At 35.8% G+C, this 22,207-nt stretch overlaps 1 protein-coding gene across 10 annotated transcripts in view; it reads right to left on the bottom strand.

Annotated features, from left to right (window-relative positions):
• Positions 1-22,207, bottom strand: part of Dlg2 (discs, large homolog 2 (Drosophila)) — a 1,924,417-nt gene that overhangs the window by 735,509 nt on the left and 1,166,701 nt on the right. The window contains exon 1 of one of the 10 annotated variants that reach the window (XM_005379787.2): positions 19,813-20,307. The exons of the other annotated variants lie outside the window; for them this stretch is intronic. Within the exon in view, the coding sequence (XP_005379844.1) occupies positions 19,813-20,121 (309 nt within the window). The 5' untranslated portion in view covers positions 20,122-20,307. Of the gene's footprint in view, positions 1-19,812; positions 20,308-22,207 lie in introns of those variants that run through there. 10 annotated transcript variants of the gene reach the window in all.

The raw sequence follows: 22,207 nt of genomic DNA, 5'->3' as shown, positions 1-22,207 counted from the left end.
TAGAGATATTCCACATTTTATCAAATGTTACTGGACATTAACTAAAAACACTTCAGTACATCTGGGTAAGCTCAGATATATCATATTAAAGAAATAAATCTAATCTCATATAATGTGAAGTTATTGTCCAGATAATCTACATTGAGCTTACTGAGAAACAGGAAGAATGTAGCCAAGTCAGATCACATAAACAATCCATCAGTCTTAAATATCTTCTTTGGCAGTGAACCTGTATTCTTCTGGATTGCCGTTAATATGCAGTATACTTTACCATACACATTTTAAATGCTATAAGATATACGCTCCTTCATATGACATATTTAAGTCAATATTCAAATCTGAATCACTAGTCTTATAATACCCCTTTACCTATAAACTTACTACATAAGGTACAAAGTATTTCAGTGTGAGGTTTTTTAAATATAATTATCCTTTTTTATTCGTACTGGGAATTGAACTCACGACTTCACACTTGCCAGGCAGGCACTGTGCCACTGAGCTATATCCCCAGCCCTATATAATTATCCTTATCTCTATTTTATATACATATTCTGAAAACAAATTTAATTCCACCTTTAAAATGACCCACAGATCATGGAGGTAAAAGGACTGATGGAAAATCAATAGATCAATTTGTTACTGAATACCTGCTGCACAAGTGATAAGCTAATTAAGATAGGTTTTATGAACATATTTCTTCATTTATAAAATGGAACTGACATTTTCAGTCTCATAGGTTTGTGAAGGTTAGATGAATTAAGATGGATTTTTCATCCCAGCTCCTGTAACCTAGCTGAGGCAGCCATCAAAGTAAGTTATTTTTAGTTAATTTCCTTTAACTTAGGAATTTTAGGAAATACCCCTCTGCTTATTAAAGACCCATAGGTTGTAAACAGTCTTAGATAAGCAAAATATTGAGTCTTACTTACAGGATTTCACAGATTTGTTAATCTTTTCACTAAACTGACATCATCTACTGTACTACGATGGGATAAATACAAAATTTGATGGAAAAGAGCATGGTTAAATTGTTTGGGGCTCCAATGGAGTTAGGAAATTAGTAGATCAAGGAAAGCCACAGAGAAAAGGAAATATCACTGAGGTTGGATGTGCCGGGGTGGCAGGGACTCTGTGTGACATCAAGGAGGAAGGGATCGTCCAGGCTGTGGTAAATTATTCCTCATGCCTATGGCTATAGGGGGAGGGAATTCTCAGGGGTCATGGGCCTCTTTCTCCATCTCCTGGAGAAGGAAATTATATGCTGGTGGTATTAGTCAGCTTTCTCGCCCCTGAGACACAATAGCCAAACCCATACATAGAGAAGATGAAGTTTAATTTAGCTAAAGGTTTCTGGGGATTAAGTACATAATCTTCTTGGCTTTCTCCAAGGTAGGAAAATCATGGCAGAAAAGTTTGGTTGTGCAAAGCTGTTTACTTCATGGTAGCCAGAAAATGGGTGAGCTTGGTGTAATATCCAAGCTCACAACTAGATGACCCACACAGACACACCCAGAAACGTGCTTCGCCAATCCCTTGGGCCATCAAGTTGACACAACCAAGCTAAACACTGGGAAGACGTGAAAAAGGAGCTGAAATCATTCAGCTTGCCTCTTCTTCTTGGAACTCTTTGGAGTCCAGTGTTTTCTTCCTGTGAGAGCAGCTCAGCAAAGAGATGCTATGCCTCTGTGGGAGAAGCCAGTAACCTAATGGGGAAATTTTATATATTCAGAAGATATCAGCAAGCCTACTTGGTACTTGTAATAACCAGTTCTTTCAATCTAGCTTTTTTTATCTATAATAATTCTGATTTTTAAAATCTCTAATGGAACTTGGCAACTTTTACTTTATCTGGTTTTGATATCAAGATGAAAAAAGTTCCCTTTATTAACTCCCATCAATCTTAACAGAAAATGAACATTTAGAAATAAGAGTAGATTGTATGTTTATTAAGTTATACTTTTTTCAGGCTAACAAAATCCTTGAGAAGGAAGGAGGAGGAGAGAGTGGTTTTAAGGTTTTCAGTGGGTCAATATGAAGGTGATGGGGGCTTCGATATCACTTTAAATAAGGAATTTGGACTGTACTTATTAGTGAGAGCCTATTGATGGATATTAAGAAGGACAACAACAAGGCATTTTGTGGGAGAAGAGGTGTTGAAACTACCCTGGCAATTTTAGGTGCTTTAGTTCAAGGCAAGGTCTTTGTGAGTAGACTTAGTCCCCATTGACCTCTACATTTTCTTAAATTTCATGCAATATAAGATGGAAGGCTAACATATTTTACTCTGCAATCATAATTCCAAAACTATCTCAAAGGCCTGGGGGGGAAAGAAAAGCTGCCTATAATAAGCATTCCACTAACTGGAATGTACTTGAGCTCAGCTGTTGCTGGAGTGAAGAGATGATTGTGTGGACAATGTAGTCTTCATGAGAAATAATCACACCTAATTTAAAAAACATTGTCTGCAAAACAACCCAGATTTCACCAATTATGCAATAGCTAGACATTCTGCACAAAAAAAGGGGATATGCACCTCCTGTCTAATGGGACTTTCTCCCCCACCACACCTGCATCATCACCACCACCACCAGGAAGAGAATCTGCATAGCAAGAGAATTGGCATGTGAGTGTACTAGAGCATAAAGGTTCAGGGAAGATAAGATCTCCCACGTTCATCTAGTGATGGAACTCTGTCACCCGACCCGACGCAAGGCTTAGAGATTCCAAAGCAAGACGAGGAATCACCGCTGCCAGCCTCACTCTCTGTACTCGGGCCCTGGTTCACCTTGAAGAATAAGCACTCGGTTTGTAATACATTGTGTAGCATGTGTTTATACATTAAACTTACCATGTATTAAGTAAAACTGAAAACTTTGAGCTACCTTCAAGACACTATGTTTTGTTCTCTATCACAGAAATAGGAGATGGGATTCGTGGATGTAATACCACATCTATTAACCAGACAATAAATTATTAAGGATGTACTGCATGTTATATATTGTGTTGGGAGGTGAAGGCCCTCTCCTTTGGCTAGGACAACTGCAGCAGCCGCACTTACCACTGCACTGGGGAAGCGGGCTGTACTTAAATCATCCACTGTCTTCCAAACAACAAAGGAATTCAAAAAGCTGTTTTTGTTTCAGGATTTCACATATCTACATTCATTAAAAGATGATGAAGTCTCTAAAAGGCTGTAAGTATTATATATATATATGTGTATGTATATATATATATATATAATCTTCCACAAGAGCTCAAGTTAATTATTACAAAAACTGTACTGTTTCTACTCTACCTGAAATCTATTAAATTTGCAGAAACTCCACTATAATCAATATTTTTGAAACAGATGGTAACTAAAGAAGTTTAGTTTCTGTTAAAGAAGTTTAGTTATCAGTCTGTCATAAGTAAAATCAACATCAACAAATGCAGACTTCCATAGAACTAATGTACAGTTCAATGAAAAATAAGTTCCCGGGCTGGGGATTTAGCTCAGCGGCAAAAGCACCTGCCTGGCAAGCGCAAGGTCGTGAGTTCGGTTCCTGGTACCGGAGAAAAACCAAAAAAAAAAAAAAAAAAAAGAAAGAAAAATAAGTTCCCATTCCATTTCATTCATTTCAATGAGCTCCAAACACAAGACCGGTCCTTACTCATGGTATATGCTAGGACAGATTGATTTGCTCATCTGTAAAATGGTGATAACATGACATATATTCCAGGGTGATGGTGAAATCCAAGTTAAATTAAAATATTGGTGCATGGGAAATTAACTGTAGCTATTATTGTAATTATAATAATCACATAAAACAGTCATATGAAGTGAATGGGATCATCAAATACCAGGACTACAAAAGCAACTAGAAATATGGGCTGTCATTTTTCTTCCATATTCTTTAATTACTGTCTAATTTTCACTGTATTCTTTTTTTGGGGGACCTTGATGTCTCACCACTTTTCCTAGCACTGTGATTCAGATAATCACTATGAATCATTCTGCATTGACACAGTTAAACATTAATCATATTTTAAATGCAATCTAGCTTCTCCATTTTACAGGCAAGATGTAGGCACTAAGATTCTGAGACTTTGCTGGGTAATTCAATGTCCAGAATAATACAGCTATTAGAACTCAGGTGTCCACATTTCCATCCCTGTATCTTTCCACTGCAGCACACTGCTCATTCTCCTCTTCATTGTGAAATCTGAGCATGAGTCCAAATGGCCAGCATCAGATTACTTACTGTAGCCTGCCAGTTGTGTTTTCTGCTGAGCTATGAATTAAACCATGGACTTTGCAATGTACAGTTTATAGGCTGACCTGACACAAGGGAACGTTTAAGAAACTATACACTGTCAAGGCCATTGCTATAATGGAGTTCTATGAAACAACAATTTTAATGATGGTATAATGAACATTACACCAAACTGCTGCCACTCTAGCTACAGGTATCTCATGATGACAGGATATTTTCAGATGGCCACAAAATGAGACATCAATTTTTACATCCATTTAGTCAATCGGTCTGGAAGGTAGAAAGACAGTATCTGTGCCAGCAATGGAAGTTGAGTCTCAAAATCATGACTTGCTCAGCACTCTTTGAGATCAAACCAATGTTTAAAAGTGAAATAACTCTTAGAAAATGATTATTTGTTGAAATCCTCAAGAACTTAAATCAAGAGGATAACCAATATCAACTCTTAAAATAAAATATTAAGAATGAACAGCAAACATAGACCTGTGGTAGTGTTTTCTCATCTGAAGCTTCATCATGAGAAACTGAGACAGAAATTCATTTTCTAAAGGCTTCAATTGTTTACCTCACCTCTCCTTCAATATTTAAAAAAATTTAGTTTCCCAGTAATGATGCTTCAGATATGCATTTAATTTTTTCTTTTTTATTCCAATTTTCTTTTTTGATTAGTACTTGCTTGCAGTGTATAACAATTATATAAGAAAGAAAAATAACAGAAATTAAGTGACAGAACAATACATTCTAAAAACTTAAAATGATTTTTACTAGGGTCAAATGATTATTTCCTTCTCAGTAGCCTACCCAAACTGCTAATTGCAAGATTATACCACACGCTTTTCAACCTTAAGGATGTTGGTATACTATTCTTCTATCTGTGACATCATCCACAAATTATCATAAAATTGCCACCTTTTCACCTTTGATCCTTCAAGTACCAATTGTCTCTTCTGTATTAATTCTCTGTATTAATTGTCTCCTCTGTATTAATTCCTTCCTTTATTTTAATGTCCATCCAAAGCTAATAGTAGAAATTCCATATTTATGTATCTTCCCTTTCTAGGCATCTTCCCCGAAGAGTTAAAGACATAATAACACAGTGATATGTGCTTACCTATGTTTATCGCAGCAGCATTCATAATAGTGAAATCTTGGAAACAGATTATATGTCCATCATCAGATAAATGGATAAAAAATTATGGTATTTGTGCACAACAGAGTAACTCTGCCATGAAAAGGCCATAAAAAGGATAAACTGGAGCTGTTTGGAGATGCACAATGCTTGAGATGCTTGAGATGCACAGTGCTAAGTGAAGTAACTCAGACACGCGCGCTTAAATATGGCATGGTTTCTTTTACATAAAAATATATACATATATTATATATATTACAGATAATAGGAAAAGAGAGAAAAAAAAGGATTTGTAGTCCAGTGCAGACAGTGTATCTAAAAGGGTACCACGACAGTCCAATTGCCTTCAATGTTTCCTGTGCTCTTTGGCCCATTAGCCTGGTTTTCAGACTGTAAATATGATAATTAACCTTGAAGTATTATAAATAAATGAATCTGAAGCGGGAAAAATAAGAGAGTGGCAGAGGGAGGGGACAAGGCAGGGAATTGAAATGTGCTGTGTCCGTGTACCAATCTCCTACATGTAATCGCTACGTACTGCAAACACGTACCAATAAAAGTCAAACAAAAAGGGAAAATAGAGTTCAAAGTGAAGAAAAGGGAAACTGTCTTTATACACATGAATACAATGCATAATTTAACTACTGTGAGTCTATTTTATGGTCCTTAATACCTACAAAAAGTAATCAGAATAACTATCTAGGCTTTCAGGGGAACAAGAAGTGGAGTCTTAGGACATAATCACAACACTGACTAAAGAAGTCTCACGTTAGCTTCTTTTGCCCAGTACAACACTATTTCTTTCTTACCAGTGTTTAAAGGTGCGATTCTTTTGATCACTGTTAAAATGTCAGCTCCTGCTCTAGCACTAATGGTGCAGACATAAATGAGGTCTGGCCCGGTTTCTCACAAAGCTCCTAATGGGACCAGTGAAGTGCAGATGCTGGGACTCACGGTGCTAAGTTAAAGCAGGCATTAAGTGCGACTTTCCGTGAGCACAGGGAAGAGCTCAAGGAAGGCATCACCAGAGCTGATCCGTGAACAAGGACTGTGATCTTATCAAGCGCGGGAACAGAGAGTCATTACAGATAGAGGAAGGCATGAGTAATGCCTTTGTGGCAGGAAATTGCGTGTGGCTTTGGAGAATCCAGAAACAGAGTGCCTAGGTGTGACCAGAAAACAAGCGAGAGAAGGACTTGGAAATGCACACTGGGGCCAAGTCAAAGACTGTTTTGAATGTTCCACCAGAAAGTACAGCTTTATTTTGGAAATTAATGTCTGACAACGTGTCATCCATGGGATGTTCATAAATGAGTTGTTCAGGAAAAAATTTCATTACCACACATATTTAAGAAATATGTTCACATTCTACCTGTCCCTAGGAAATTGAAACTCCCAAGGAATATAAACCGTCCTCTAAGAAAAAAGAAACAATGGCTTAGCATGTTTCTGCCAACACAGAACACTCATGGCACTGCCAGATATACACAAGGAAATTACCCGTAAGAGGAAGCGCTATGTTAAAGTATTTGGAGTTGTTAAATCACTTAAATTATTGAGTGATCTGGATAGAACTGAGCATCAAAGAAGTAAAAATACATTTGCGTGATAAATTTGGAAACAACAACGTTCAGAATGGGCTGGGAGGGTCTAGGAGCTACTGGCTATTGCAGGAGGCTATGGAAGTGATAACACACATCTAAAAACCCTGAGAGTAGGAATGTTAAAGGGAAAGCGAATTGAGATAGTCTGAGATCTCATTCTATGTCAGTTAGTGGCTGATTTGTTCATAAATGCCCTAGGAATCAAAAGTGCTGGATTTGATAGAGCCTTCTTGATTTCTGGGTTGGCAAAGTGAGGTTATTGTAAAATAGATTCCAGGGCAGTTCCTGACAGGAATAAGTAAAAGTAATGAAAGAGGCTAAAGGCTCTATGTGAGCTGCACAGAATGGCACCATTTCTGAAATCATTGTTATGCTTGTTTTTACATAATTATTGGAAAACTGAAAATTAAAAACCTAAAAGAGACTCCCAGTTATGTTGGGCTCTTTCATTAATTCAGAAGGGACTTTGTTCTCAAGGTACTTACACTTCTCAGCTCACTTAAACTGGTGCCTTCTCATTTGGTCCTTTGACAGTGATGTTAGTCCCTGTCTTAGAACACAGACCACCCTCATATTGCAGATTTATTTTGCTTTTTCTCTTTAGAACAGAAAGACAATGGCTGGCTTCAATAAGAGGAATCCCAAAAGTTGTTGTGTTGTTATATTGTAAATACTGATCTCAGTGACGTAAGAATAATGTGTTTAAGCAATAGAATTTAATGCTATCATTCCAAAGTATTATTTTCTATTTTAGAGACATACTGCTTACATTTTAGATAAGTGGACCCAAACCCTTGAGTTTATATATATATATAATAAAATTTGTATCTATAAGTAAATTTTATAACATACAGTGAAATAGTACATTTCCATGATATTCTTCTCTCTGCTGTCTCACCATTTAGATAACTCATCCTCTTCAAACCCTTACTGTCAATTCAATGCTTATATCCCACTCCTCAGCAAGTTCTAGCCACACAGGGAGGTAGTCTGTCTACTTCTTTCTGCTGTACTAATACAGCAGATTTATTGCAGATTTACTTTGCATCTGTTACTCAATTCTAACTTGCTTACCACACTAGGGGGAAAAGAAGAGCATTCAGCTCTTTTCCTTCCAGAGAATAGGCACAAGGAAGCGGGTTACAGTGATAGCAAAGGCACAGGCATAGGTCACTGATGAAGAGAACCACCCTGCTATATTTAAATAGGTAGAAACTTCTCTACCTGGACTTTTAAACAGGAACTACACTGCTGTTTGTCCATCCAACCCATCCATCCATCCATTCAACCATCCATCCTTCACACTACCCATCCAGTCAACAAATTAAGCATACACTGAATTCTAGATGAGTATTATGCAGGGAGGTGTTATAGAAAATATAAGCATATCATAACTGTCTATAATCACCCAAAAGTATTTATCCTCAGTAACAAAAAGAAGCAAATTGAGATTATAAGAGCATGCAATTTTCACTTATCAAATTCACATAGAATTTTTCAAAGGTAAAAACCACCAAGCATGCAGGAGGAAAGACATATTGATATACCCCCAGAATGGGGTAATTATACATTTGTAAAGCCTCTTAGAATCAATTTGGCAATTAACTTAAAGCTCCATAGAATAAGAATCAGTCTCTCTTCTCTTCAATTATATCCCCACTGATTAACACAGTGCCTTGGTATATGGGAATGGTTCAGTAGTGAATTGCTAAAAGAATATTGACTGAATAACTAGGTAAATATTATGAGTCTTGAAATAATTCACACCCTTTCACTCAATGATGCTTTTCAGAAAAAGTATCCTCATGAGAGATGTGGTCAGAAGTTCACACGTGCTGGTGTTTGCTGCAGTGAGGTAAACAGTAATAATAAAACACCTGATATAACCCAGATGCTTGACAACATGAGCTTTAGCGGAAAAACAAATTTCAGCAGTCACTGAAATTAAGCCAAAAGAAAAAATATTTTATTAATTTATGAAAATGTTTATAGTATGTTATTTTAAAGCTAGTATGGGGGCTGGGGATTTAGCTCAGCGGCAAAGCGCCTGCCTGGCAAGCGCAAGGTCGTGAGTTCGGTTCCCGGTACCGGAGAAAAACCAAAAAAATAAATAAATAAATAAATAAATAAAGCTAGTATAGTTTAATTATTAACTTTTCACTTAAAAGAAGTATAAATAATACTGTTTATTTTATGACATTTGTATGTGTCAATAAAACATTTTATATCGTTTTCTGAAGCTACATATACAGAGACAAATTAAATGGACTATGATGATATCTCTGTTTCCATCTTCAAGTTTTAAAAAAATATATATATAAACTAAGCAGATACTCATAAATTCTTATTTGAAAAGAAAGCATTTTTACTACTTTAAAAATAATTTTACTACTTTAAAAATAATTTTATTATTCATCTTTGGATAGAAAAGTAATGCAAGCTTGCTGTAAAAATATCAAGAACTAAAGATATTTTTGAAAGAGACAAACAGTTATCTGAAATTCCACCTAGTTTCAATTCTACTTAATTGCCAGGAATAAAAAAACACAGTTATAATAATCAACATTGCCCATCAAGTGAATAGTACAGGCTACCAGAAAAAGTACAGATATGTTTAATCATGGATTTTTAATGCATTGATGCTACCTACTATACTCTGAGATATATATTTAATCATGAAAATAATGTAGAAAAAGGTTATACAGTCTACACCAGAGCACAGAGAAGCTAATTATAAAATAATATTTCAAGACATTATTTCAAATTTCCAGGGAACAAGTGACACCTAAATTATACAAATAAATTGTGTAAGAGCATATTTTTTCTCTGATTGTCCTCCAAATGCACAGTGCTATATCTGTCATCATTTAAACAGTATGTCCCTCTTGAATATAGGACCTAATTTTTGAAATTTTAACTGTACCACTGAATTGAATAAAGATCTGAGTCAAACTGAAAACAAAACAATAATCTGTCTAAATAACTTTTCTTTACAATATGCTTGCTATTAACTAGAAGTACCTATTATGAATTGTGCAGCTATAAACCTGGGCATGTATCACTGTAACGTGATGTCTTTAACTCTCTCTGGAAGATGCCTTTAGGGGAGTAGAGGTCAAACATAATTTCTAGTTGTAGTGTTTTAAGGAATCTCTATGCTGATTTCCACAGTGGCTGTACCAGTAATGCAGAAGGGTTCCTTTTTCCCCTACAGCCTTGTAAACATTTATTATGACTGGATTACTTAGTGATAGCCATTCTTTCTGGATTAAGACAGAATCCAATAGGTAAATACTGAAAGCGACCTATATATTCATTAAAAGATAAATGGATAAAGAGAATGTGGTATTTATATACAATGGAGTACTACTGTGCCATAAAATATAAACTCAAGTCATTTGGAAGCAACTTGTGACCACAACATTAAGTGAAATAAATCAGACACACAAGCTTAAATAGCCCATGGTTTCTTTTATATGGGAGACACAAAATATACATAAAGAACAAAATAAAAGAGAATAGGAAATAGATCATATGCAAAAGGGAAGGAGACCAAGAGATGCAGGGAGGGGAGAGGGACAAAGGATGAAAAAGTAATTAAGGTATGTAATGTATGCATACCAGCTCCCACTGAAAAATATAATGATAGTGTAGGGTACTAATAAAGAATAAATCAGCAAAAAATAGAACTATAGTGGGAATAGAAAACGTCACTTTTGATCTTCCATAATTAGCAATAATAAAAAATCAAATTCAAGATTTATTAAATACCTTTATATTCAAGATCGGCATTAATATTCATTCAGAAATCAAGAAGACGTTACTGGCCATTTGCTAGGTGCTGGGATTTGAGGAAACAAGGATGATAAACACAGGTAGGCTGTGCTTGGGTAAGCAAGAACACCTATCCATAACTGTGATATAAAGTGACAGATAATGTAGCTTATCCCGCTAGACATAAAGGCACAGGAGACATGCTCTCTTTTCTCTATAGACATGAACGTAGTTGGGAAATTCAGGTCCAAATGCGTAATACTACAAGAACTGTTCCAGGGGATGGGCTGTCTAGAGTTAAGTTCTCTGCTGGGCATATGAAGAATCTCACATTCTCTGATCAGGAAAACAGCTAACCACAATGCAAGGTAATATTCTAATTGTGTAGAGTGTTAAGTAGATATTTTGTGTGCTGAAAGGATTAAAAGAAAATGTATTTGAATAAGTTCTTTAAGAAAGGATAGTATTTGTTAGGCAGAAAGGGATATATCCTCAGTCAGAAGTAGAAATCTGATGGTCAGCAGAAGTCAGCAAACGTTTTCTTTAAAGGGTCATAAAATAATAAATATTTCAGGACTTTCAGGCCTCACAGATTCTATTACTACTCCACTCTGCCTCTGCAACAGCAGAACAGGTATAGTCAATAAGTAAACAAATGAGCAGGGCTGTGTTCCAATAGAATTTACTTATAAGCAATGTAGCTGGACTTTCCTATAATTGTTACGTTTGATATGTTATTATTCTTTTGAATATCTTCAGCTATTAAAATATAGGAAACATTCTTAGCTCATGGGCTAAACAAAAACAGAAAATGGGCTGGATTTGCCCTGCAGGTTGTGTAGTTTGCTGGCTTTTGATCTAATTGGAGGAAAAACACGCATATAATAGTCCCCCAAAACATCAAATATCTGAATCAGTGGTTCACTGAATTTAACCTAAACTTTCTAGTTTATAATAAATGTTTTGTAATACCCCTTTCTATACCTGCAGTAACATTCAGAGGTAATACAACTTTCCACACTTAATTTTGTATAATAAATCAACTGAAATTAAAGGAGAAATAAAAAATCTATATTATATTAAAATAATGTGTTTTCAATGTGGCAGTCTGTGAGTTTAACTATACTAGATGATGTGATAAAATAGTCAAATACTTGCATGTTCTGATGATGAATAAATTTCAACTTAGGTAAAATAAAGACCAGATACCACTTCTCAGAAGAATTGTAGGAAAACAAAAGAGCAGACATAGTACGGATCTTGAATTCAAAGTTAGTTTTAGAACAAGGAGGAACAGATCATTTGTATGTGATAAGCTATTCAGCGTAATACTTTTAGTTGAAATACAGATAATATGGCAAGGAAAATTTCAGAAAATTGAAGTAGAGTAAATAAGAATGTCATATTTGTACAAATAAGTGGAATAATATTTTGTTTCATGTCACTGAAATTCCTTGTTTTATATGAGCCATTATTTGTGGAAATATACATATGTTCACCCTGATTTAAATAGTAGAGTGTATGCAGGTATCTAAACACCACATGGAACTCATAAATACATATAACTTTTGTTTTTATGTATGATTAAAATAACTTCACAATAAATAAGTGAAAGCATGCCAGTGAGAGAGTTCTCTAGCTAGCTGGCTAGATATTGTCTTTTTAGTATGCATTTCTCTGTCATGCACTCTTTATGCCTGCTTGTAATTTTCTTCAGGTAAAGGTATAAATTTGCTATCTAGTTCTTCAAAATTGAATCATTTGATGGAAAATACACAAATTTAAGATAATCAGGGCATATGGAGAAATTAAGTGTAGAAAATTTCTAGGGCACTGTCAGAATAATACTGAAAAAAGAGAACAAATAATCTCAGGTAGTTTGCACAAAACATATTTTCATTGTGCTATAAAGTTTTAAAAATTAATATATGTTAATATAATACATGGACTATTTTAAGACAACTTTATCAATGAAATTTGGTGAGATCCCTGGATTTCATGTTTCTATGAATCTAAAGTAGTGGGTCTAGTTTCTTTGACACCTAATAATGTATTGTACATTTCAAAGTAACTAAAAGGATGGATTTTGAATGCTCTCACTACAAAAATGATAAGTATTTGAGCTATTAAATATGCTAATTAGCCTGATTTGATTATGCCACAATTCATACATATACTGAAACACCACATTGTAACCACAAATATATACCTAGTTATTATTTACCAGTAAATAAAAATTTAAAAACCCTAAAGCTTAAAAGCAGACAAAAGATGCCAGCAATGTTTGTTTCTTCAGCTGTTAAAAGGAGCCTTAAGGTGGCTGGAGATTTAGCTCAGCGGCACAGTGCCTGCCCAGCAAGCGCAAGATCATGAGTTCAATTCCCGGTACAAAAAAACAAAAAACAAACAAAAAACATGAAACAAAAAGTAGCCTTAAGTCTGTTCAGTTCTGTATCTGCAGATGGTCTGCAAAGGCAGACTGTCCTGGAGAGATGTATCTGGACACAGACTCCAGAACCAGCATCTCTGAGGATAGAATCTTCCCAGTGGAAGTAACTTCTGATAAAACTCCCAACAGGATGAAGTTTAGGGCTCCCCTGATGAACAGAGGAAGGTACTCCAAGAAACTTAATGATTATTACATACAAAAACTGTTTTGTTTATAAATCTGAACTTCACTTTTAGGCTCAGGTAATCATGAACAGTACTTTGTCATTCATGAATATCCAGTATGCTGTTAAAAGTTACGGTGAGCACATGGGGCTGTGCTTTTTAGTACAGGGCTTCTCCACACATTACAGTGTATCTAGTATCTCTAGCTCCTTTCCCTAAATTCCAGAATCACCTTCCAGTCATTAACTCATACATACCTCCCTGTTTACTAAAATATATTCTAGTGTTCATCTCTGCTTTTCTGTCTTTGAAAACTGGTGGTCTTAATTATGAGTAAAAATTAAGTTTATCTAACTTTTTAATAATACCTAACAATATGCATGCTTGGTACTCCTCTGTCAGTAACCATCCATCTTGAAGATGAGCACACAGGGCAAGAATGGGAAGGCAGTTTGGAACAGTTAAACGATAGCTCAGAGAAATGTACCAATTCTGCCACAAATTGAATAACCTTGCTCAAGTCTCTTCACTTCTTAAGGCTTTAATTTCTTTGGAAAATGTATTAGGTCACCACTAATTTCCAACCCAGTTGTAACATAATTCTAAAACATCTAGATGTCTCTAGGAAATGAAAAGCATGGAATAAAGTAGAGAATGGAGGAGAAGAAATCCAAAATCAGGTGAGTTTACATTCTTATTAGAACAAACAGTATCAGGAAAAAGAAGGGGAAAAGGGTAGTGCAGATATGTAACAAAGAGAGAGGTTTAATTCTTAGCATGAGAGAGATATAGGAGATAGAACATGTGTGTGAAAGTCACAAACACGCAGAGATGTGAAATGGTGTCCTTGGACTGAAGACAATGTCAATATGTACTATTTTGTACTAATAGTAGCTTTACACTCCATGGGTCCCATTCTTTACCATAAATAATTCAAAGCTGAATCCAACTTGCAAACATATTAAGGGTCACAGATTAAGGGTCTTTCTAAATGAACTTGTCTCATTCTGGTGTTAGTACTGTGGGGACCAATTCCAACTTAGTAGTTTTTAAACTTGACGAGACAAGAAAGAGATCTTCTGGGGTACCACTCACTCAACATTCCTGAGACTAGACAATGATGCAGAGTTGGGGTGCCAGGCCTCTCAATAGTGTAAAAATACTCCCATTTCTTTAGAAAATTCTTGCTAAGTTAGAGAATTATCAAAGTGTGTGATGTTGGCAGGGCATTCTACCTCCAGTTTATCTCAAAACAAGTTATTTTGTAAGAGGTCGTGGAAAGAAACGGGAGTCATATACACTTGCGTGTTTGAAATAATTTCTGCCCTTTTCAGTAGCGTGAACCTGAGCAAGTTACAGCTAGCCTCAGGGTCCACATCAGTAAAATGAAGATAACAATAGTACTCTGTCAGTGTTACTGGGCGAATTTACATACATGACCAACACGAAGCCCTAGTACAGAGCCTCACACTCTGTAGGCATCATAAGCATGCAGTAAAATTAAACCACATTTTCTCTTTTCTTTTCCATGCTCTGTGCTCTGTTTCTCCTTATTCTGCCTTGGAGAGAGTATTTTGCTGATGTCAACATCCAGTAATTCGGGTACCAGGAGTGTTGACTACGTGGCTTCAGGTCTACCACAGGAATGCTTAGAACTTTAATTCTTTCTGAAACTTCTGTTTTCCTTACCCATGGATGGCTAGTGTTTCCCAGAAACTAAAAATGTCTTATTCCTCCTTTCTCAGGGCCTTTTCCTTCTTAAAGGAATCAGTCAAAACAGGCATAGAGTTAAAATAAGCTGTCAGATCTTTCTGAGTGGCATAAGCAGAGGCTGAGATTTCAGCCTAGGGCAACTCTGCATCCTGGACAAAAACCATTGGCACACAAGTTACTGTGAACTGCTCTTTATGGAGTGGTTGCAAAAAGACTGTGTGGGGAAATTCACAGAGCTTTTCTAGATACCTCAAATGCAATTCTTCTCACAGAATGATACTGGAAAATCTTTCAGCATCCCCTTGCTTCTGAAGATAAGCTTATGGAAATGCTTATTCATCAATACAATTCTATTTTACATGATTGTGTGTGTGTGTGCATGTATATGTGTGTGTGCAAATAAATATAAGTTTCTGAGAACACAACGGCAAAATGTCACCCCAGCGTCAACATTATGTGGTACTATGCCAAGAGTTTCTGGACAGTTGCCTCGCTTAACCTTCATGATTATAAGAAAGCCATAAAAAATTCAGTGAGCAAACTAGAAACTCTAATGAAAGAGCAAAATACCAGTGACTCATTCGTGGGATAATAAGTTCTTTAGGTTAAAAAAATCGTTTGATACCATTGATAATAATAAACACCATTTACTGTTCCAAGTGCAGTTCCAAGTGCACTGTTCCAAGTGCAATGCTATAGTGTTTTCAGTTCTTGATACACTTCCATGCAACATGACTTTCATTTTCCAAGTTTTTCACAGAAGACAAATGAGTCTTAGAGTGGTTAACAAATGAGGTCACACAGAGCTAGAGAGTTCAAATTTAGGATCATCTGGCAGGAACGCACAAATCCTTTCAAAAGTGCTTTCCATTGATTAACGGGTGTCACTTGACAGTCAGAGAATATTAGTAGTGGAAGAGATTCAGGGGCCTAACTGGAGAAAGCTGGCGTCTTGGAGAAGTTGAGGCTCAGAAGGACTCTCGGACCATGAGGCCTAACACAGAGAGAAGAGAAGAATAAGAACTAAAGCCGTGCAGTGAGTCTGTGCTGGAGACTCAATAGAGTCCTCATCCAGGCACACTCAGCGCTCTGTGACCACGCCTTCTCCCTCTAGGCCCCGGTCTTGATGATCCTGCACCGGACAGGTCAACATTCTAGGCAGAAAGACCTCTGGAGTTCCACATGAGCACAGAGACATGATATACTTTTTAAAATTTATATTTCTACTCAAAAAGTTTACCTCGCTTTATCCATTTAATAAACACATTCACTTCCTGTTTTTGAAACATTCTGGTGACCTCAGCCCAAATATCACCACTTCTAAGAAACCTTCACTGATTTCTCTCTGTTCTTTTCTTAGCCAGTGAGGAGCAATGAGGTAAGGAACAGATTAATAATAACCACTAGTTATTTATTGTAGATGTGCTCTTTATTCATTCATTCCATGAATACCTTTTGATCTCGTAGTATGTGAAAAAACTGTGATAAGTGCTTTGCATGCATTATGGTAATCATTCCTCTTTCGGTGTAAGATAGGTATTATCTTATCTCCATTTTGCAATTATAAAATCTAGGCATAAAGTGATGTAATAACTTTTCTAACAAGTATCTTGCGCTCTTGCTCTTCTGTGGTCCTTCTGTATCCTAAACATATATTTACTATGTCATCTGTAGCAAACCCTGGGAATTTATCTCACTCCCAAGTTATGATTTATAATGATATAATTCTGTGTATATCATGATATTAGGCTAGATTTTATACACCACTTTAAGCTGTGAGCAGTATACTGGTAGTGATGACTTCTGCCTTCTTTACCATTATATCCACGGGCTATGAAAGTTTGGCACATAGTAGGCGCTAAGTATGTGACAGTTGAATAAACAAATGAAGATTAAATGGCCGAATGAAGAACAAATACATAGAAATATGGTCTTTCCGTCCCTGCTGTTCTGTGCTGTCTTCCTAGGTTAGTCTCACTGGGGAGAGACGCCACATAAGCAACGATGTGCATATTTTTTTCTCGAAGCCAACACTAATGTCCTAGATGGGCACCATAGAACTCACTTCTGAGCGCTACAATTTTCCATTTTCTTACCTATTATTATGGTTATATTAATTCTACAGATCCAAATAGAATGAAAACTTATTTGAGAAGAGGCAAAAGCTATTTTTCATAGGCCTGCTGAAAAAGAACATAATGACAGAGTCCTGTTAGTACACAGCACCCCAAATAACGGGAGCCTCGCAAAAAGGCTCGGGAGCAACTCCAATCATTACCATAGTCCTCTATTATAGAAGCCGGAAATCATATTGCTGATGTCCACATAACATAGCAAATATCTCTGAGGATAAGATCCCAGCCCTTAATGCTTAACGTCCCTGAGGCACATTCTGTACCTCAGTGTGGGTCCTGTCCCTGGCCTATTCTAAAACATGCACCACCTTTTTACTGCTTTATCAGGGGTTCTAATGTTTAGTATCATTAGCTGCCATCCTTGGGTTTGCCATATTTCACAGGATATCTTGAAAAAAAGGGTAAACATAATATTACAAAGTTCTCAAAACAGATTTAGTTTTGATAGACACAAGCATACAAATAGACACATATTATCTTGTTTAGTGATAGTATACATAGTTATAGAGCACTTAGACATTTCTGTATAAAATATTAGATATATGCTATGTGTATATGAATGAATACAAATATATACATACATGTATATAACAGCATTTTGAGCATCTACCAGAAGTTAAGTAAATGTGCTTCATGGAAAAATAATTTATATAAAGAGAATGAAACACTATTTGGAAGAATAATATTCTCTTACTGAGAAAATAGGAATAATATAGAACTTTAATTTTATATGTATCATGTATATGCATATATACAAATATATACTTAAGTATAAAGTTTCAAGTAAGACATAAATGTCACAATACTGACAACCTTAAATCATATGATATCACTGCTCTGATATTCGGGGGTCACTTTCTTGCCAATAAAATAAAATATATACAAAACATAAAGAGAAACAGGGCTGTCTCACTTTATTGTCTCCTACTATGTCATTGGATCTTTAATTACCGGTACAGAGAATCTATTTAAATACTTTCAAGTATTAAATGGCTATAAATTTCAGGCAAGTAGGAAGCTGACTTTGTTAAAAATCAAGGATGGGAAAAGTTTCTCTTAGTTGAAAATATACCAGGATTTTTAATATGGTTATAAAATGTAATATTAGATATTTAGTATTGGGAAATTATACTGTATGAGCTAAAGAGTATATTACATTTTACATGAACGAATTGCAGTATAGCAGGTTTGTTTTGTCTATTTTGCACAGAGAAAAACAAGCTATATAGTTACTATTAGTCTTCCTAACCTATGATCCTATGTGAGCCTTCAGAATATAATATAATCAACACAGACATGTAAGATAAAGAATTTTAAGTGGATATATTTTACTAATAAGCATATAGATTTTTCAAAGTTCTTACAACCATATATTCAGTTTGGGATTCATGTCTACTTTTATAAATAACAGCATTTCTGAATACGTCTTCATTTTAAAATTGAACTACTTTCTAAATGAAGATGCTGAGATGCATCTATAACTCTAAGCAAAGCTAATAATTTTGTATCAGTGCATCAAAAGCCATATACATGGTCCTGTATATGTGACTATATTATGAAGAGCTAGTGAAATATAATATTCTTGGAAGTACTTTTTAAAAGCTATTACTAAAATTAAAATGTCCTCACAGACCATAACATTTTCTTCATGATCAATATCTCTTTCTCAATTATGCTAAAACATTAAAATGGAGTTTTTTTTTCTGCAAATGCAGCTCTTTTTAATGTATATTTAAGAATAGTCCTTGTTCTGTATTTATGACAGTAACTACAGGTGAATTTTACTTATATTCACAGCATTTACTTATTTTACTTATATTCACAGCATTTACTTATATTCATAGCATTCACAGGAAGTTGTTTTCAAGCATTTTAAAAATGAGCCAGTCTGATTTCTTGTAAAATGCTCATAGCTTGGGATCAAAAATAAGTTAGGAATCAATTAAAGGAATGCACACATCTGCTTCATAAATCTATTATAGGACAGAATTATAGTTTTTAATATGAATAGCCTTATTGCTTTTCCATGAATAAATGAAATGTTTCATTAGTTTATTCTAAATGTAATCATTCTCTATATTGTTCCCAATTATTCTTTTCATTTGTAAAAATTATTTAGTATCAGCCAATTTTCTTTTTCATAACTGAAAAGGTATGTAGTAAACTCGGAATAGCATACTTTAAATCATCCTTTACTACAGTTGAAGAGTAAATGTTCTTTTATCTTTAAACAGATGGAAAAGTATTTGATTAAAACTTATTTTCTGTTTCTTAAGAAATAATAATTTAAAAAGTAGGGCAAACAGAGAAGAAAAGTTGATGCTTAGAAGTAAAATTCTTTTAAAGACTGTGCTGCAGAATAGTAAAATCATCTGATAACAAGAGAAGCTGAAGTTGAGAGTCACTTAAAGAAAACTGAGCAAAGCATCCCTAGAATTTGCCAGACCACCCAAAGGTATAAGCCCACAAGCACATGTGGAAATGACAGGATTTCTGGCCTAACAGTTTTTCAGTCAGGAGAATTAGCAAAGTTTCTAAACCACCCTGCCCTTGCACAACTTTCTTACAAAAGTCACAAGGAAAAGGCTCACCTGTGCTGGGCTGAACCAACCATGCGGGCAGGCACAGTGCTCCCCACAAGTTCCTTTGCCTTTGGTGCCCGTCTTGTGGGGGCTTTTCCGCACACTGTCCCACAAGGTGACCAGCTTGGTCCTGTTTGAAGCTTGGCCCCCAGGTCCCGAAGGGGGCATGGTCTGAGAACTGTAGCCAAGCCCCTGAGGGTCCCTCTGCCAGCCACAGGCGCAGTGGGCATCCCTGATCAGTGTGGGCGCATTCCTGCTGGCATCCATCCCTTCGGACCCCCGGCTGCAGCTGTGTTGCTTGGTGAGGTATGCATTCATAATGCCCTGATGCCTACTCTTGTCTTTGGTCAGCTCTGCACAGAAATGTCTCTTCCCTCACACCCCTTTTTTCCTAGGCAGTTGTAAAAGTCTCTTTTCCCCGTGGATCCCTCAGTATCTTTGACAGCTGCTACAAGCAGTGCATCGTGGGAGCAGAGGGAGCAGCGAGAGCAGCTCCGCACAGCATTATCTGCGGACTGGTAGCTCTTTGTCAATAGATGACTCAACTCACAGAGCAACTTGACAGTATCCCTGCTCTAGGCAGAAGCAATCAATGCTCCACACAGCTGGGCTACAAGACTGTACACTGTGTTACAAACCCTTTTTGGATGCAGCCCCGCACTAAAGAGTACTCTTCACAATTTGGCATTCTGACTTTTTTCCTCCTCCCTGATCCCTACACAAAATAAAAACCCCCAGGAAAAGAACTTCCTGTCAAACAGGCAGGACCCTTCTTTCCAGAAATGATGCATCTAGGCTGAACCACTATAGCATAAGCAACTTAAAATTATGGCAAAGTTAAGCTGTAAAAGAATGTTCAATTTTTACAGGAATTTTTACAGGAATCACTAAAGTCATATTCATCAAGACACAGACCAAAGCAGATGATAACTAAATATTAACTAAGTATTAACTATGAAACTATCAGTTCATTTTACAAAATTGTCAAGCCCATGACAATAAAGTCCTTCAAAGTTTGGAAGTTTAATTGGCTTTAAAGCACAATTACATATTGTAATCCAAACATAAATACAGTCTTTATGCATGAATAACTATTAATTTTTTCTTGTCCAGAATAAGGCAATTTTCCAGGTTCAAAACTAATAGGCTGGCTTATTTTAAAACAGTATTTTCCCATACCCTAAATTATTCTGAAAATTCCCTTTCAAATACTTTACCACAACAAATACACTCACCACCGACAGTCTGCATTTTAAAATGAAAGATATATTCAATCCTGCCATGCAGTATTTTAGTTCCCAAGGCAAAACTTTCAAAATCTTACACTAAAAAAAATGAGTGAAATCTATCCAATTTAAAGCAATTGCCTTCCAAAGAGGATATGATTGTTTTAAAATTTGAGCATGCTTGTCAAATTTATTCACAGTACTTTCAGTGAAGGAAAAGAATAAGTATGAACACACAGAAATTTTTTTCTTTTTATGATTTTAGGATAGCTTTTTTGCCTCTATTATATTCTTTGGTTTATATTTTTATTTTCATTAATATATACTTGCAGTGCAGAATGGTTACACTCGTCATGGGGAATTGGTAAACATCATATTACAGTGATACCTGGAAACCCAAGTTCATAGCAACACAACTCATAATAGCTAAGTCTTGGAAGTGGCCTGTACATCCATTAACAGATGCACGCACAAAGAAAATGTGGTATTTATATACAATAGAATACCTCTCTGCCACAAAGGATAAACTGGATTCGTTTGTAGGAAAATGGATTCACCTTGAGACCATAACATTAAGTAAATATTTATTTCATTTGAAGCTCTGCGTAGCATTAAAATGGCTATCTTTATCCGAATGAAGTAATATTGGTTTGATCTGATTAAAAAGTAAGTTGTCATATATACAGGAACAAAGACGATATAATTCTGTGGACATAAATACTTTAGCTGTTCATAATACTTTAGCACATTCTCAGTCAGTTGATCAGTGAAGGAACAGGATAAACCACACTGCTGCCCAAGTTGAGAAGGTGCCTATTGCAGGGTCCAGGATCAGCAATACGCTCTATCAACAATGTGACATATCCAGGCCACCCTGGATAAATCATTACTGGATTTAAAAATTCTAGAAGGAGGGAAAAATTCATCTCTTTACATTTGTATCTACAACAAAATCATTTTCCAAATCTACACAAGAGCTGGTATAAGTACTCTGCCTCACAGAGATAGCATTCAAATCACCTTTTATGGATAATAAATGCTCACATATATAAGTTTAAGGGACAAGCCCTGATCTATGCTACGAGCATTCTTCTCCAAGTATGTAAAATATGGCCCAGCATATAGCAGGTGCTCTTTTGTGCTCTGGATATATATATATATATATATATATATATATA

This window comes from Chinchilla lanigera, unplaced genomic scaffold (genome assembly GCF_000276665.1).
Source record: "Chinchilla lanigera isolate Chin_1 unplaced genomic scaffold, ChiLan1.0 scaffold00013, whole genome shotgun sequence".
In the NCBI taxonomy this organism is placed as follows: domain Eukaryota; kingdom Metazoa; phylum Chordata; class Mammalia; order Rodentia; family Chinchillidae; genus Chinchilla; species Chinchilla lanigera.
Note: the sequence above shows the minus strand (reverse complement) of the source record. Positions and strands in the feature narration are given on the sequence as shown.